At 40.7% G+C, this 18,257-nt stretch overlaps 1 protein-coding gene across 1 annotated transcript; it reads right to left on the reverse strand.

The window, feature by feature from the left end:
* Window positions 1-6,031: 6,031 nt before the first annotated feature.
* Window positions 6,032-17,949, reverse strand: LOC100553824 (glutathione S-transferase A2). Its single transcript, XM_003215439.3, has 7 exons — window positions 17,844-17,949; window positions 13,183-13,289; window positions 12,084-12,135; window positions 11,012-11,144; window positions 8,414-8,561; window positions 7,003-7,134; window positions 6,032-6,406 (listed from the first exon to the last, which is right to left on the reverse strand). The coding sequence occupies exons 2-7, from the start codon at window positions 13,267-13,269 to the stop codon at window positions 6,287-6,289; spliced, it is 672 nt and encodes a 223-aa protein (XP_003215487.1). The 5' UTR covers window positions 13,270-13,289; window positions 17,844-17,949; the 3' UTR covers window positions 6,032-6,286.
* Between the last annotated feature and the right edge of the window lie 308 nt (window positions 17,950-18,257).

The following is an 18,257-nucleotide window of genomic DNA, read 5'->3' on the forward strand; positions in this document are numbered from 1 at the left end:
AGCAGCCAGCGGATGGATTCCATCCTCTCTTTCTCCCAGCTGTAGTGTAGTCTTGGTCCCCGTCTACACTGCACTAAATGGCTGTATATATGAGGCTCTGGTTTCACAGACCTCTTCTCTTCTGTTGAGATGGAGGATAAATGACTTTGTGCTGGAATAATATTTTCAAATATCCTAAATTAGATTTGGAAAAGGAGTGCAGTAACTACTAAAGTTGCAATAGCCCTGCCAGAAAGCTCTTGCAATTGTAGAACTAATGAGGTTTGACACCACTCTAAGTGGCATGGTTTAATGCTATAGAATCCTTGGAGCTGGATATTTATCTTTATCTTTCTCTGCCAAAAAAAAAAAGCAGGCTCCTCACCAAACTACACATCCCTGAATTCCAGAGCACTGAATCATGGCAATTAAAGTGGAGTCAACTGCATTAATTTTATAGTGTAGATGCTCCCAGAGAGAGAGAGGGGGGGGGGGGGAGAGAAAGACTAGAGTTGTGAATAATCCTAATGAATTCATGGGTGAGCCACTGTCCACACTGTCCATCCCATTCCCTCCAAAACTGTTATTACATCCCAGCTGTACAATGCCTTTCTAGTCTGGTGTATTTTTCTATAAAATGCACACTTTCCTTTCTGTGTTTTCACTTTTAAAGATTTATTTTTCAGAGATTTCTAGCTCTTTCAAGTATGGTATATAATATAGAAGCCAATACAGGTCAACTCAGTCATAAGACATATTATCTTCAATGTGCATAGGATTGCAAGTTCATGCTTCGGTCTTTTAGGCAAGAGAAAAAATTCAGCCAAGGCATGCAGGGGTTGGGGATGGAAAAATATGTTGATTTATCTCCTGCTTTTTTCCCAGTATGAGTCCCAAAGTAGCTGACTGCAAGAGTGGTTCTTAGATGTAAGGTTGCTCAGAGTCACAACAAACTTATGCAATTGTTCAGCCTCTTTGCAATCAATATACTAACCTCAGATCACTGTAAACCTTCCAGAAACTTTGATAGCAAAAAGTAAAAGTGAACTGAGATGAACTTTGTATAGCTCTCTGGGTTAAAGGAGAATATTTTATGGGGACAATCCCAAATAGGAAATTAAACTAGAGGTAAAAGAGGTTTGAGTATTAAAAAATAATTGATAATTGATAGATAAGCTATCGTAAATGGTTGGACTATTTAATTAGAAGTGCATCTAAGTTCAAAGTGAAATTATTTCACAATCTGGTACTTTCATGTTGAACTCTGAAATGGTCCGCTTGAAGGATTTCTTTGTCAAGAGAGGAAACTTTGAACTGTTGTCCTTCTGCCAACAGGCAGACCTTTCTCATGTTTGCTGTTTCAGGGGGATGATTCCATGGCAGTGAAAGTAGTATCAAACTGCATTAATTTTACAGTGCGAATGCATCCTAAGTCAAACAACTCCCGACACTGTCAATTCCCCATAGGCGGTTGTCCCAGGCCCTATGCAGTTTTTGTTGGCCTTTTCCAGCTTCAGAATTTTTTTAAAAAAATGCAATGCTTAGATGCAACTCAGCAAGAAAGTAGGCTGAAAAGGAAGTGGAAGGTTTTTAAACTTGTGACATGAAATAACCAGAGTGGCAGTTCTGCAAAATGACAACTGTCTGGAGGGGAAAAGAGAAGAGTTTAAAAAACAGAAACAAGATACAACATATACCTCAGTTAAATGAAGTAAATATGTTTCTGGGCATTACTTCTTAAACAGAAAAGTTGGAATCAGAAGCAAAAATAACACGGAAATAATAGGGATAGGTACTGATACCAGGTTCAGTATGTTTCAGCAAACCTTTTTTTTTGATCCCCTGGTGGCACAATGAATTAAACCTTTGTACTGGCAGGACTTCTGACCAACTGGTTGGTGGTTCGAATCCAGCGAGAGAGGGTGAGCTCCTTCTGTCAGTTCCAGCTCCAGCTCTGTATGTGGCGACATGAGAGAAGCTTCCCACAAGGATGGTAAAACATCAAACATCCAGGTGTCCTTGCAGCGTCCTTGCAGATGGCCAATTCTCTTACACCAGAAGCAACCTGCAGTTCTCTACCTCACTTCTTCATATCCTTCTAGGAAGTAAATAAATCCAAAATGATATATACCTCAGTTAGCAAAGCTGCTGATAAAGATGCTTCTTTTTATAAAATCTTTTTATGTCTGTCTGAACACTCTTTTTTTCCCTTGTTCTCTGTCTAGGTGAAATGTTTTTAGCAACATTTGCAGTGGAAGGATAGTGAAGGGGAGCCAGAGAGATACTGACTTTCAGTGACAGGCTGACCCTACACATCTGGAGTAAACAATGCAAAAACACCCCAGACTAAGACTCCTAGATCCCTTTCATTCGTGCTGTTTTCAATCCAGCTGTCACCCATCTTATACCTGTGCAGTTCATTTTTATTGCCAAAGTGTAGTTCTGTACATTTCTTCCTGTTGAAATTCATTTTGTTAGTTTTGGCCCAGCTCTCTAATCTTTTGCAGTCACTTTGGATTCTGATCCTGTCCTCTGTGGTATCAGCTGTCCCTCCCAGTTTGGTGTCACCTGCCAATTTGATAAGCAAGCCTTTTATTCTGTTATCAAAATTATTGATAAAGATGTTAATTAGCACTGGGCCCAGGACAGGACTCTGTGGCACCCCTATGGCACACTCAACATATTTTAATTTACTTTATACAAGGCTTGCCTGTCCTAAAATGTTTGCTGAAACATACTGAACCTGGTATCAGTACCTATCCCTATTATTTCCGTGTTATTTATGCTTCTGGTTCTAACTTTTCTGTTTAAGAAGTAATGCCCAGAAATATATCTACTTCATTGACTGAGGTATATGTTTATCTTTTTTCTGTTTCTTAAACTCTTCTCTTTTCCCCTTCAGACAGTTGTCACACTGCAAAACTGCCACTCTGGGTATTTCATATCACAAGTTAAAGACCTTCCACTTCCCTTTCAGCCCACTTTCTTGCTGAGTTTCCCTCCCTTCTTGCATTTAATGTTTATCTTCAATGGTTCTGTTTTTTCATTAAAATCACCTTTCTCTTTCCCCTTGCAAACTAGGAAAAGTCACAAAAGATTGCCAAGCATTTATTTCAGGCCACCTCTTTGCTCCAGCACAGTCCTTTCCCCCTGCAATCAGCTTGTTACCTCCTTTCTAAGGCTGGATTGAGCATTAACCCCAAATAATCCAAATAGGTTCAGTTGATTTATTAATTTTTTATCTGCAATGACGAGCCACAATTAGCCACATTCTGTAAAAAGGAGGTAGTCGGTCAAAGGCAGTCTGCCACCAGAGAGGGAAGGACAATTGTCACGTCTTCTTCCCGAGCAAGGTGAAGAGAATCCATGACCATTCAAATTATCCTGGCACCTGAATGAGACAAATCTCCACCCCAAACAGTGAAAATACATGCATATACATACAAATAACAACACAGGCTATTTATTTATTGTGTCAGAAGCAAATTGAGAATACAGCTGTAATGTCCTTTGACCAGAAGCTGGCCACTTGGAATGCCTCTGGTGTCACTGTAAGAAGGTCCTCCATTGTGCCTGTGTAAGTGTTGTAAGTGGTCTTTGGTTTGCTCTTCTCCACACTCACATGTCATGGGCCCCATTTTGTAGCCCCATTTCTTAAGGTTGGCTCTGCATCTAGTGGTGCCAGAGCGCAGTCTGTTCAGTTACTTCCAAGTCGCCCAGATCTCTTTGTGCCCGGGACAGAGTTCCTCATCCAGTCTTGGTCACTGATTGAGTTTCCAGGTTTTAGCCCACCACTTTTGGACTCTCATTTGCTGAGGTGGTCCTATAAATGCCTCTGTAGATCTTAGGAAGCTGTTTCTTGATTTAAGTCATTGGCATGCTAGCTTATACCCAAAAAGAGGATGGTCTGGAGATGTCAATGCCCTGGTCTTTTCATTGCTCGCTGCTACTTCCCAGTGGATATCAGTATAATTTCTCCAGTGGTGTGGGGATCAGACAATCTATGATAATTCGGCATGTCATTAAGATCCACATCCACTGATTTAATGTGGTGAGATGTATTCTATACTGGGCATGCGTATTCAGCAGCACAGTAGCAAAGCTGCTGTCTTTACTGTGTCTAGTTGTGATCCCCACATTGTGCTAGTCAGCTTTCATATGGTATTATTTCTAGCACACACTTATTGCTTGATATTCAAGCAGTGCTTCTGGTTAAGTCAGAACACGGTCCATACACAGGTAAAAGGGTACCTAACATCATAGCCACCTCACCATTCCTTTAAGATTACCTTTTAGGAAGGATAAGGAATAGTTGAGGTTTCTTTCAGAAAGGAAAATGCCTAATTTTAATCCCCTTTCCCCATTCAATGGTCAGTTTTATGCGGAAAGAATCAGGAAAGCAAAACATTGTGTTTTATCACCTTATTTGCAGATGAGACCTTGTTGGGGTGCTGATGTTAGGGACATCAGCCTCTTGAATCTGGGATAAAGTTCAATACATTGGAAAGCTCCTTCAAATAGATGCATGGAATGCATGTATTGCCTCTATGGCATGGAAGCCTGCAGGGTCTATGTATTTGCCAATAAATGGAAATCTTACAGAATACCAGTCAGTCCCCGATATATTCCAGTAAAATTAATTTGGGGGAGATTGTGTAGATCCTCGTTAATTTCATGGTTCAAATTACAGAAGGTCTTGTTGTGAAGAAACTCCAAATGTGTGGGGATCATGCTCCAATGACATGAAAACACTTCCATTAAAATGTTATTTTAATTGTAACTACCAGTGTCAGTTTGGGCCCCAGGGCAAGACTCATTTTTTCTCATGAATTCCTTTGTGCTTCTACAGTAGAATCTCACTTATCCAACATAAACGGGCCAGCAGAATATTGGATAAGCGAATATCTTGGATAATAAGGAGGGATTAAGGAAAAGCCTATTACACATCAAATTAGGTTATGATTTTACAAATTAAGCACCAAAACATCAAGTTTTATAACAAATTTGACAGAAAAGGTGGTTCAATACACAGTAATGCTATGTAGTAATTACAGTATTTATGAATTTAGCACCAAAATATCATGATATATTGAAAACATTGACTACAAAAATGTGTTGGATAATCCAGAACGTTGGATAAGTGAGACTCTACTGTAATTAGAAACTGATGTTCTCCAATGTGAAATGTATGTTCTGTGACTTGGAGGAGGGAATAAAAATGGAATTCTGGAATACGTCTATTCTTGTTCATGTACATCCGGTATCCTTTTCCAATACAGGCAGTTGCCAAGATAGGTTCTGTAGGTTTGTTCTTAAGTTGGATTTGTATGCAAGTTGGAACAGGCATATTTTTAAAGTGTAACTCCAGCCAAATATATATTGTAGCTTTGGATAGCATAGGGAAGGGTTAACATCCCTATGAGATTTGCTTTGTTGTCTGTGCCCCTGTTCAGATTTGACTTCACTCTCTGTCTCTGTGATCATTGGATTTGGAAAAATTGGCTTATTGTGGAAATAAGGATTGGTGAGAAAGTTCCAGTGGAGACCCCTTTTCCCCATAACTCTTTAAGGAGTGGATTTCTCTTCTGATGGGGAGATTTATCTCACTTCCTGTTGTTTTAGGCCCATTCTTAACTATGAGTCATTTGTAAATCAGATGTTTGTAACTTGGGAACAGCATGTACAAGGAAACCTGAAGAGGCTGTACTAGGTATCAGTTAGGCAATATGAGAATTTTAAGACTGTGTCACAATATTGAGTTGTTTCACACTTCACACTTACAGCTTTATGATGCCACTTTATAATTAAACCCAATGAAATCCTGGGGTTTGAAGTTTGGTGGGGCTCTACTGGACTTCTCTGGATGAAAATTCAGAAGTGTCCTCCCTAAACTGCAAATTCCAGAGTTTAATGGACTGCTGCCATAGCAATTAAACCTGGAACCACAGCACTATGAACTGCATGGTGTGGAAGGACCTCAAGTCTGTCGGTGTAATTATGGTGCATCAGGCAGGCTACAGACTAGTCAAATAAATGCTTAAGTAAAACACGATTGCTGTAGAATATTTTATTTTATATTAGTCTAATAATATACCTTACTATGATAGTTTCTTCGTAGTCAGTTTTGCAGTTCTGTTATCAACTGAGCTTCCTAATGTAGTTATGTGGCTTTACCCAGACCTTATGCCAATGTTTGATTTCAGGCTTCTGGAATTGTTTGAAAAAACTGCTCCATCTCAATTTTTGCATTTTACTTGAAGCTACAATAGTGAACAATAGTGAATAGGCCATCATTGACAGCAACAATTCAATCAAAAATTTTAAATCCATCGGCAACAGTTGCTTCATCAGGGGGTGGTCTTCTTGGACTACCAGGCTGAAGAAATTTCTTAATGTTGGGGATGTTGCTTATTCTTGCTTTAAAGGCCTACAAAAAAGGGAGAGTAGTGAGAAATGCAATAATTTTACACAAAGAAAGGATGAATATTCATTACTGAACAGCATAATGACATTACATCTTTATGATGAAAATAAACTGCCTTCAACCCTTGAAAAAAATAAATAGATGTATAAGTAGCATGTAACTCATAAAATCCTTATCTGACTATAGTTAATCCTAATCTTTCTGTTTAAAGAAAGAAAGTTTGTGGCCAAGTCCAAAATCTTAAATGCCTCATCAAGAGTTGCACATTCATGACTTTATATTCAACATGTATCTCCTTATTCATGCTTATTCCCAACCAAGGACCATGAAAAGCCCTATTTACTATTCAACAGCCACTGTGAACAATGAATTTCTGTTGCCCTCTTGAGCTGAGCAGATTGTTGATTGTGACCCCCCCCTCCCCCCCAACACACACACACACTTGTACACCAACCCTTCCAATGGCTTTGGGAATACTGTGAATGCACAGGATCTAGTAAACTTCATTAGTGTGCTGAAATTCCATGTCTTGCCAAAATGGGTTGTTTACCTTTAAAAGGCTTTAAGTCCAATAAGCTTTCCCAAAACTGGTTGTTTACCTGTAAAAGAGGAAACTTGGAGAGGACGTCAGCCTTCATCTCTTCAGTTGCTAAAATGACCTCAAGCACCTGGATATCTGCTCTGCTGAGCTGATTCCCCACCAGAAAATCTTGTCCATGATCTTTCAGGACCTACAGGACAGGAAACATTTTAAGAGGCTTTCAGTGCTACAGGTCAGTGGTTCTCAAGCCTTTGCTTCTACAAGTATTTTGGACTGCAGCTCCCGCAATCACAGACCATTGGCCATGCTAAAGGAGACTTTTGAAGCTGAATCCAAAATGTGCCAAGAGACAACTATTGACAGTCACTGCTCTAAGCTGGACTACTTTGAGGATCACCCATTGGAAAATACTGTATCAGTACATCAGAAGGTTCCTGTCTGGCTTGGGTTTATGTTTTTGAAAAAGCCACTGGACACCATGAAGATGCAACATGAATAACAGGAGGCTCGACTAGATGGCCTTTGTGGTTTCTTTATGATTCTTTATTGCAAATGCAGCTCCTGAACGGCAACAGTTTGCACTTGAATACACAACCAAAGGAGTCCTGCCACCAATTTCAGCAAGAACAGATGGCTATACTGCCAAGATTGCAGAATGGCACTTCTATGACTCTGAACTGAATACCAATGTTCCACATCAGACAGAAGTATCTATGGGGGAATTTCAAGTGGGTATAAGACATCCAGAGAATTCCAGATGTAAGTGTATATAAGGCCCCATCTACACTGCCAATTAATCCAGTTCCTGAATCCAGATTATGTGCTTTGAATCGGATACTGGATTATACAGCAGTGGAATCTGGAACCACATACTGTATTTAATGGCAGTGTAGATCCAGCTTAAGATACCAAGAAGATCCAAGACGTAAGTAGCAGAATAGGTCAGATGCACCTAATATTTAAAAATGTATTTCTCTAAGCATTTTCCTCATTTCAAGTTTCCAGCATGGTATCCTTCAATGCACTTGTGTCACGTTTATGACTTATGACATAAAAGTAAAACTGCAGCACTGTACAACACTTGTATTCTCATGAGAGCAAGAGATGGACCCATATCTTCAAGAACAGTGAGTAAAAGCAGCCATCATAGCTCCATGAGTCCCACTGTGCAGTACATCCCATTGTGCAGTGGGCACTGCAGCACTATGAGTGGTATTGCATTATGAAGCCCCTGCTGTGTTTTGGGGTCTCCCAGACAGTGCCCTGTTGTGCAGGTTGTCCCAAGACACATAATCAACATTCACTACTAAGTGGTAGTAATATGAAATATAGCCTCCATTGCAGGACATTAGCTCTTGTTTATTCCTTTCTGCTGTTCCTGATTTCTGATATACCAAAACAGTTGTACTAACAATGACTAACAATCACTGAAATTAGGCATTATTCTCTCATTATATGTATCCTCCTACCTTTTCAAAGGCTGGGAAATATCTGTCAGTGGCTTTCTCAATGAGAGCTGTTGCTTCCTTCTCCCTCTCCTTTGGATCAGTGCATTTCCAGGGCAACATCATGATCATTTCACCCAGGTCGTAAGCACCTTCACCATACATATCAATTCTGTAAAAAAAAAAAGAAAAAGAAAAAAAAAGAGGATGTGCCAGTTATACTTCCTAACTACATGCCACATGGTTTGTTCTGTAAAACTGAAACACACAATACTCATTCTCCCTGCTGGAAAAAGTCTTCCAGTTATTTTGATCTGCAGTATATTCACAATGTCTAATTATAGCAGCTTGACCTTACTTTAACCACCATGTCTCCATCCTACTAAATACCATGCAAAACAATAAATCCCAGAATTCCATTGGATGGATCTACAGAATTTAAGGTGGTATTTTCCTGATTTACCACTCCAGACTCGATGCAATCCTGTTGAAATGAATTAGCTTATTTGTGTATATTTGTGAAGGACTAGTCTTATATTGTTCATACTGCATTCCTTTAAAAATCACATTCTTTTATGTAATGTTTATGTTCATGTAATTCACACAAAACATTAGAAAAGGTGCATTGAATTCCTGTTTGGATTGTAAATGAAGGGCTGGAGCAATGGTGAGCAATATGCAGCCCTCCAGATGTTGTTGGATGCAGCATCCATCATCAGTTAATATTGAAATCAATAGCTAGAGCCAATGAGTGGCAGTTTAATGACAAACAGAAGAGTACATGCTGCCTGCCCCAAATTAGGGGATGAATTCTGCCGAAACAACCTTTGATTTCTAATGAAGTCTATTTGAACTCAATTGTAAGCTAACAGTGCTCAACCTGTAGGAGCAGTGGTGGTGCAGTGAGTTAAACCCTTGTGAACTGCTGACCTGAAGGTTGGGTTGCTGACCTGAAGGTTGCTAGTTCAAATCCGTGGGACAGGGTGAACTTCCGGCTGTCAGCTCTAACTTGTGGGAACATGAGAGAAGCCTCCTAGTATCACACCCAGGCATCCCTTGGACAACATCTCTGTAGACAGCCAATTCTCTCACACCAGAAGCGACTTGCAGTATGTTCTCAAGTAATTTCTGATGTGATAAAAAAGCGCTCCACCACTTTTTAGTTGTTTTGGCAGTGGCAGTAAGTTAAAATAGTGTCAAGACCCAGGCTACGGAGCACCAATAACCATGCGCAGAGGCCAGATTCTATCTAATATCTTTATTAAAGGAATATATAAAGTCAATAAAAACAAGTGAAGAATAAAGTTCAGAAGTAGACCTTTCAGGAAAGGTCAAATATAGTCCAGGAAAACAATGTCCAATATGAGATATTAGAGTCCAAAGTTATAATCCAATAACCGAAACACACACTTTGCCAAGCAAAGTGTGGGGAAATGACAAGGTCCTTTAGTCCAATGGAGCTTGACAACAAGGCTGAGAAACAAACTGGATTCTTGGCAAACAAGGCTTGATACGAGGCAGCAAGAAGCAAGAACGTGGTCCGTGACGAGGTCCGGGGAACAAGGCTGGCTTGGAACTGGTACAAGATCCGTGGCAAGGTCCTGGAAACAAAGGAACTGGAGTAGCGTAGTCTACACACGAACTCACTCCAGAAGCTGACGAATTGACTCCGCAAGGATCTCCCTTGCGGGAAATAGCTATATAGGATCTTGTTTTCCCGCCAAGGAACACTTTCCCTGGGGAACAAGAAGTGAAACCCAAACTGTGTCCAGATGCATGACTCCTTAAGATTTCCCAAGGGAAACAGGCTTAATCAGCTAATTGTCTGGCAGCGATCCTGGCGCTTCGGCGACTCGCCTCCCGAGCGCCTCTATCTTGATTATAATCATCCCGGCGAGAGAACGGGGGAGAATTCTGCCCAAGGCTTGTTTGGCTGACTTCTTGAGGGCAAACATCCTGCAGGTGCAGGGCCTCCGATTCTGGCTGAATCGGTGGGAAACCAAAGTTTTCCTCTTCATCTGTCACCATAGTACTAGGAACAGGACTACATGGCCCATGAGACATCACAAATAGACTGACTCATACGGCAAAAAAGACTTCTCCTATCTTTCTAAGCAAACATGCATTCACCAAGGACCATCAGCATTGAAGCGATGCTCTCACCCCAGCAACTCTGCTGCACTGGCCACATTGTCCGAATGCCAGATCACCGTCTCCCAAAGCAGTTACTCTACTTCCAACTCAAGAATGGAAAACGTAGTGTTGGTGGGCAGGAAAAGAGATTTAAAGATGGGCTTAAAGCCAACCGTAAAAACTGTGGCATAGACACTGAGAACTGGAGGTCAGCTGTGACCAGCAGTGCTGCAGAATTCGAAGAGGCACAAAGAAAGGGCTTAAGTGAGAAATGTGCCAAGAGAAAGGTGTGTCAAGCCAACTCTGACCGGGAATGCCTTCCATGTGGAAACTGACATCTTCACTGCGGGAGAACATGCGGATCAAGAATAGTGCTCCACAGCCACCTACGGACCCACTGACACTATGATGGAGAACCATCATCCTCGGTCTACGAGGGATTGCCTAATGTAATGTAAATGTGTCACCAAACGTAGAAATGTTGCTTACAGTGCCTTCTGCTTGATGTCTTTACCATAGAGATTGTATTTTTCTGCAATATAGTTGAGAATGGCTCGGGTCTGCACCAGCTTCATCCCATCTATTTCCACCATGGGCACTTGCTGGAAGAGCAGGACTCCATCTTATGAAAGGAAATTTGGGGAGAAATCAGTAAATTTTTCTCCAGCCAATGCAGGATAGGCAAAATATTATGCATTCACTATTATTTCTGTACGAGAATCAGCATTGTGCAATTTTTGAGGACTGGACTACAACTTTGGAGATGAGGATTTGAATCTTCATCCAGCCATGGATGAGTGATCTTGGGTATGTCAGACTCTCAGCCTCAGAGGGAGGCAAAGGCAAACTACCTCTGAGCAAGTCTCACCAGGAAACACCATGACAGAATTACCTTTGGATTGTCATAAGTTGGAAACAGCTGAAAGGTACATAACAATTTATTCTTACCTAAAACTGTACATACACAATGCAGAACATGACTAACTAGCCCTATATGAAAACATCTGTTTCTTGTTTCTATAGAGCAATGATTCCCAAAGTGGGTGCTTCCGCCCCCCTGGTGGGCACTGCAGAAATCCAGTGGGGCGATTGTACCTTTCTATTGTGAGTAATATTTGTTCTGGAAAGGGGGCGGTAGGCCAAATAAGTTTGGGAACCACTGCTATAGAGGCCCATCTGTTCTTTACATGGTTCAAAGAACAGACCTCTCTTGCTCCATCACAGTGGTTCTCAACCTGTGGGTCCCCAGACATTTTTGGCCTATAACTCCCAGAAATCCCAGCCAGCTTACTAGCTGTTAGGATGTCTGGGAGTTGAAGGCCAAAACATCTGGGGAGCCACAGCTTGAGAACCACTGCTCTATTACTATCAATTCAAGATTTGCCATTCAGTGTGATGGGAGTAATATCGCAATTTAGCAGTGTAGTTAGCCATGTATTTTTTTAATGTCTATGCTAATATCTTAAGGGATTTTATTTACAAATGCATAAAATATTTGTGAATCCTATATATTCATACTACTCCAAAGTAGATACATAAAATATTTGGACAACAAACTCACCTTTCCTCAATTTTTCTAGATCTGCCTTTGATTTGATCATTGGTTCTTCAAACTACCAACAAAAAGAAAAGAAACAAAAAAAGAAAGTCAAATGATCTGAAGAATCTCGTAATGTAAAATGCACAACCTCCCAATCTCAGTATTTTCAAAAACCTCGGAGGCATGGAAGGAAAGAAGCTGAAGATCCCCTACTCTGCTTATTCTTTCACATTCATTCGTGGCACTGCTGAGGAAACAATATCATGCTGGGGAGAGATACTGGGGCCGGCTATGAAGAAAGAATAGGTCACTTGAGCCCCAATTCCAATGACAGGCAGAAATAGGTTCCTCATAATTAAACATTCTCTGAAGAAAACAGTTTTATAATAAGTAATGAACAAAACAATGTATACTCTGTTTGCAAAATTGCCCCCACCTTCATCAAACAGAAACAATGGTAGGTTCCCTGGGTTGCTGTAAGTTTTCCAGACTGAATGGCATATTCCAGAAGCTTCTGGAACATGGCCATACAGCCCGGAAAACTCACAGCAACCCAGTGATTCCGGCCATGAAAGCCTTTGACAACACAATGGTAGAGTCCACTAGAAGAAAATTAGAAAATAAAATGCATCATTTTATTATTTTCTAATTTTCTTTCTAATGTGATGCAAGGAAATGGGCTTATGTGATAAGGGAGCAACAGCAGGAAGAGTGCTGGGCAAATACAGGTCTGTGGAAAAGTTTAAAAGCCTATCTCCTCGACTGCAGCTGAAAACAAGTGAAGCCCCAGAGTCAGAAAGCCTAGGTCATAAAGGAAACAAAATGCAGGGGAACATTTCCCAGGACTGACAGGTCTGTGTGGGGACATGTTCTCAGGTCCTGGGATTTTTTCATTCAGTTCTAAAATGCGGATTTTGGCGTTGTCTGGAAGCGCCCTAGGTGACTTTGGCCAAGTCACACTCTCTCGACCTGAAAGGTAATAAGCAAGTATGGGCATGAAATGAAAATGCTCCCTTCCACACCTGCAGTGAAGTAATTAACTATGCATATATATAAATTGGTAGCTCAAATGAATTATTAAAGAAATATGATCTATTTAGGGGGGAAACTGAACCCAAACCTCAACTCCAGCTGTAGCCAACAGCCATCTTATGGTTTCCATGCGGCCTCTTGTATTCATGTAATGAAGCTTAGGTTTCCCAGCCATGTTTCCAAGTATTTTCTTTCCTGTTTTGACAAAATGAAAATTTTAAAAAGAAACACTATACGGGGGGTGGGAAACTGAAGAAAGAACAGGACAGCTTTCAGTATGTTTGCTTTTGTTTCTATCATCTCTGTTCTGGTTGAGGAAATTACTTCATGACAAGCCTTATCACCCGGACGTCTTCTGATTTTAGAAGATATTGTGCCAAAGACCTGATGTTAATGTTGGGTCTCAATCCAATTTTAGGCCAAAAGCTTGAGAGAAGGGTTACCTGATATGTTTTGCTGATCTCCCTAATACAGTCAGCCCTAAACATTCTATGTGGTTAAAGACACCGGACCACCATGATTCTAAAAAACTGCAAACAAAAAAATTGGTATAAAATTTGAGAACACCTCTTGAGGAATGTCTAGGACTTCCAGCATGACTCTATGATTGACTTTCACTGGAAGCTGGACACAGAATTGCACTGGAGGACCTAGAAATTCCTAGAAAAGTGTTCTCTTTGGAAATCTTGAGGTCCTCCATCATGACCAGGGGAAGTGAAGCATGGAACGACACTAGAAGCCCTAGGGATCCGCAGAGAGAACATTTTAAACAAATATGTGAATAATCAAACAGGTAAATGTCAAAACTGCATGTGTAAGGGGACAACTGTATTAGCAATGCCTGGCCTCCAAAAATAGACAAGCTGGGTCATATTTAGTGTGAGGTGCCCTGGTGACCTTCCAAATACTAGCTATACCTGGGGCCAGACTGAAGAAGGGGGGGGGCAGGAAGACACCATTTGTTATGGTTGAGCCTTCGGGCTCCGGTAATAGAAGAAGGGGTCATAAGACTCCTCGAGAGTCAGACTCTTTCGAGGAGCGTGAAAGAAAACGGCTCCGGGATTTGTTTACAGACCCGACAGATGAGGAATCATTTGAGGGTTTTTCTCAGGGTTTGGAGGAAGAGATGGCCAGCTCGGAGGAGGATGACATGGAATGGACTCGTGTGAGGGAGGATTTGGGTATTGGGGAAACAGGCAATGAAAGCATGGGAGGTGATTGGCGGGTTGCAGGATCAGACCCATGGACTGGCTGGAGGGATGGAGCGGGATCCACAGCTGGGGATGTTGTGGGGCGTAGTCAAAGGTGCTTAAGCTCTGATGAGGATGATGATGTTGGGGCGTCTGGAATTGGGATGGCAGCTGACAGCGATGATGAGCTTGAACTGGGATAAATTGGGGTTTGGGATCAATGTCTAATTGCGTTGGGCAAGGTAATCTGGACGGACGCTTGGGCTCTTGTTGGGGAACTTCCTGAAGACGGGTGTGATTCGTTGCTGGATACGTAAGTTTACCGAGGACACTGGGCATCGACGGCGGGAGGAACTGTGCGGGGTTTTTCTCTGTGCAACTTGTGTTTAATCTCAATAGCTTGGACCTCCGTCGTCTTTTTGACGGGCAATACCTACTTACTGGATTGACGCTGGACTGATTGACTTCGATTCCGGATTATCCCTTCTGCTGGCTATCGGTGAGACCCTTGGATTTCTGGACGACTACGCTTGGCTATAGACCTCTGGACCGGATTGGAACCCTGCTGACTGCCGTTACCCTGACCGTTGTGCCTGGACCTGGATTTCGTTGGCCGCTGAACCTTAAACTGAATCCTGACTACGACCACGCTTTCGTCCGCTGCAGGAAGGAATAAACAAGCCTGGTTTATTCCCCTGCTGTTTCTGAGTAGCAGAGAGGAATCTGCCTCCAGTCTGTTGTTTACATTCTGACTCCTGTTGATCCTCTTTTGTTTGCATTGTTTGCCAGGCTGAAGTAAGCACTTTGATTTAATCCGGATTATACTTCTGTTTAATCCGGTTTATTCCTTTGAACCGTTTAAGCTCAAACTGAGCTGTTTTTTGTTATTTATCACACTGAAGTCAAGTGTTTGCCCTGTTCTTTGTTTCCTACGGGCGTTTTTTAGTTCTGTAACCTCAATAAACTGAGTTTTGTTTTACTTGCTGGCGTTCTGTCTGTGACACCATTACACTATGTCTCCTGTGTCAATATAACAATATATAATAACATATAATACTAATATTATGCTATACTAATAATATATTGTATATACATATAATATTGATAATGATACTATAATGTAATACAATAGTAATAATAATACACTATTATAATTGTATATTTATATTACATGTAATATTACTAATAATATTGCAATATAGTGGTATAGTACAATATAGTAATACATAATGCTTATATTGTGCTATGCTAATAATATAATATATTGTATGTACATATAACTTGTAAGCTGTCCTGAGTCCCCTTCGGGGTGAGAAGGGTGGGATATAAATGTTGCAAATAAATCAATAAATAAATACCTGTGCCTCAAAAAACTGATGAGGTCTATCTGGAACACAGGTGTGAAATTCAAAGCCCATGGGCTGAATTTAGCTCACATTATTTTATGTGGTGCTCCAAATGCTGGACTACAACTCATGTATTCCTCATCATTGGACATCATAACTAAATGGGAGTTGGAATACAGTAACACCTGGTAGACTGCAGTTTGTTCTCTTTAGTCAGGATAAAGGAGTTTGAATTTAGATACAAGGCTTGTGGATATGCGGTCTGACTTTAAAATGTCTTTCGACCTTTCCCCAGCCTCAGAACTACGAGTGCTGTTGGGCTACAATCCCCATTATTCCTAGTCTGCATAGTGGGAAATCAAAAGTGATGCGAATTGTTGTTCAATAACAACTGGAGATCCAAAGTGGATAAAACTAAAGAGCACCGAACACTAAGTGAAAAAAAATAATAGTTGACCCACTGTATCTACTGATTTAATGGCCCTTTGAAGACAAATATAAGGCTGACTTGGCCCTCGATGAAAATGGATTTGACATCCCGGATCTAGAGTGATGAATGAAATATTCTCAAGCAGAATAAAGCAGCTTCAGAAACCTTTGTTTTGCAAAGAGCAATGTTTCTCTTGGCTCCCTTCCCTGCAGAGACTGGAGACAGTGCCAAGGAATGACACCCTTGGCCCAGTTGCATCTCCCTTTCGCATTAATGAAAAGCCCCCTTCTACCTTTTCTGCCCAGGGTTTAAATATGCTTTTCTTTTTCTTCAAAAATAACTTCTTTTTGCAACACAAAACAAAAGTTGGTGTTTCCAGCAATGCAGTGTGCAAAGGAATGTGCCAGCTGCCCAACTGCAGCAAATCACAACTTCAGCCTCCCAGACACTATCAGGCTGTACATTTCCCCAAAAGTCACGGCTAGAGGGACAAGACAAGGGAAACTTTTTCTTCCTTTCTCAAATCCATGGTGCAACAAGTGGGGAATTCCTACACATCTGGTTTTTCGGAATTACAAAAGTATTTTAACAGCTAAGCGTATCAGTTCCGTACCAGCAATGACTGCATGTCTGGAGAGAGAGAATTACAAACCAAATGGTTTATATTTATGTATTATTTCCCCCTAGAGTGCATATAGCCATAACAACTTACAATTCCAGCTATATATATATATTTGCAATTCCCCCACCCCCAAATGTAGACATCCCTTAACAAGATTAAAGATTTCAATAGTAGGATCTTAAAAGGGAAACCTTTTAATTCACAATGTTTTAATAAAACACAAAATGCATAGCTGTCCAAACTCAACAACTGGATAATTGAAGATATTGAAGATAATGATTAGAATATTTATTCTTCTTTGATATAAATGTACTACAGTAGAGTCTCACTTATTCAACATAAACGGGCTGGCAGAACATTGGATAAGCAAATACGTTGGATAATAAGGAGGGATTAAGGAAAAGCCTATTAAACATCAAATTAGGTTATGATTTTACAAATTAAGCACCCAAACATCATGTTATACAACAAATTTGACAGAAAAAGTAGTTCAATACAAAATAATGCTATGTAGTAATTACTGTATTTAAGTATTTAGCACCAAAATATCACAATTTATTGAAAACATCGACTACAAAAATGCGTTGGATAAAACAGAACATTGCATAAGCGAGTGTTGGATAAGTGAGACTCTACTGTACTTAGCCTTCCAATAATGGCCATTGCTACTATGATTGAACTGCTGAAAGGTGTCTACATTTGGAGGGGGGCATCCTGTTTACAAGCAATGCAGAGAGCACAAAACAATAGGGCAAAACAGGGCTAGTTTGCAGGTCCAATTGCCCTGCTGAAGCTACTGGTAGCCACAAAGTTTAGGCTTAGTAGTCAAAATATAAACCTAGTGAACCCCAAAGCAAGGAATGGGCCACTTGTTCCCCCTTAACCCCCCACTTTCCTTTCTGTTCACAGAAGAGGAAAAAGAAAGAAGGAAATAAGAGAATAATTGGAAACTGGGGAGGGTGGCAAAGTTCCCTGGCCTGATGGTGCAAATCGGGTGTTAGGACTGCACTAAAAAACCTCATCTGGGAACACCGTAGGTCTGCAAGAAAAAAAGTTCTCCAAATAAATTCAAAGCTTTGAGTCCAATCAAGATTATTATTCCTCTCAACACTCCTAGTATGTTGAAGGGCTGAAGGGGATTTTCTCAGCCTGGCTACTAACCTGTTGCTCGAACTGGGAAGGGAGCTTAAAATTCTTTTTTTGCGTAGGAAGGATACAGCGTGTGTGCAACTCAGTTATATAAGCCTCTGAGAACCACCCAGTAGGCGGTGCAATTTCCCTCTGTAAACATGTGTGTGTGCCAGATCGGTGGTTAATGTGTTTTCAACTAGTCTTTTCATTATTGCCATTATTATGGGAGTGCAATATTCATGTTTTACAGTCTCCCTCCATAACCATGAATTCTGTATCCATAGATTCTGTCTCTAAAATATTTCTTAAATATCTCAAAAGCAAACTTTGTTTTTATCGTGATATTTAATATTGCAATTTTGCAGGTTGCTGTGATTTTCCAAACTGTATGGCCATGTTTCAGAAGCATTCTCTCCTGACATTTCGCCCCCATCTATGCCAGAC

This window comes from Anolis carolinensis, chromosome 1 (assembly GCF_035594765.1).
Source record: "Anolis carolinensis isolate JA03-04 chromosome 1, rAnoCar3.1.pri, whole genome shotgun sequence".
NCBI lineage: Eukaryota > Metazoa > Chordata > Lepidosauria > Squamata > Dactyloidae > Anolis > Anolis carolinensis.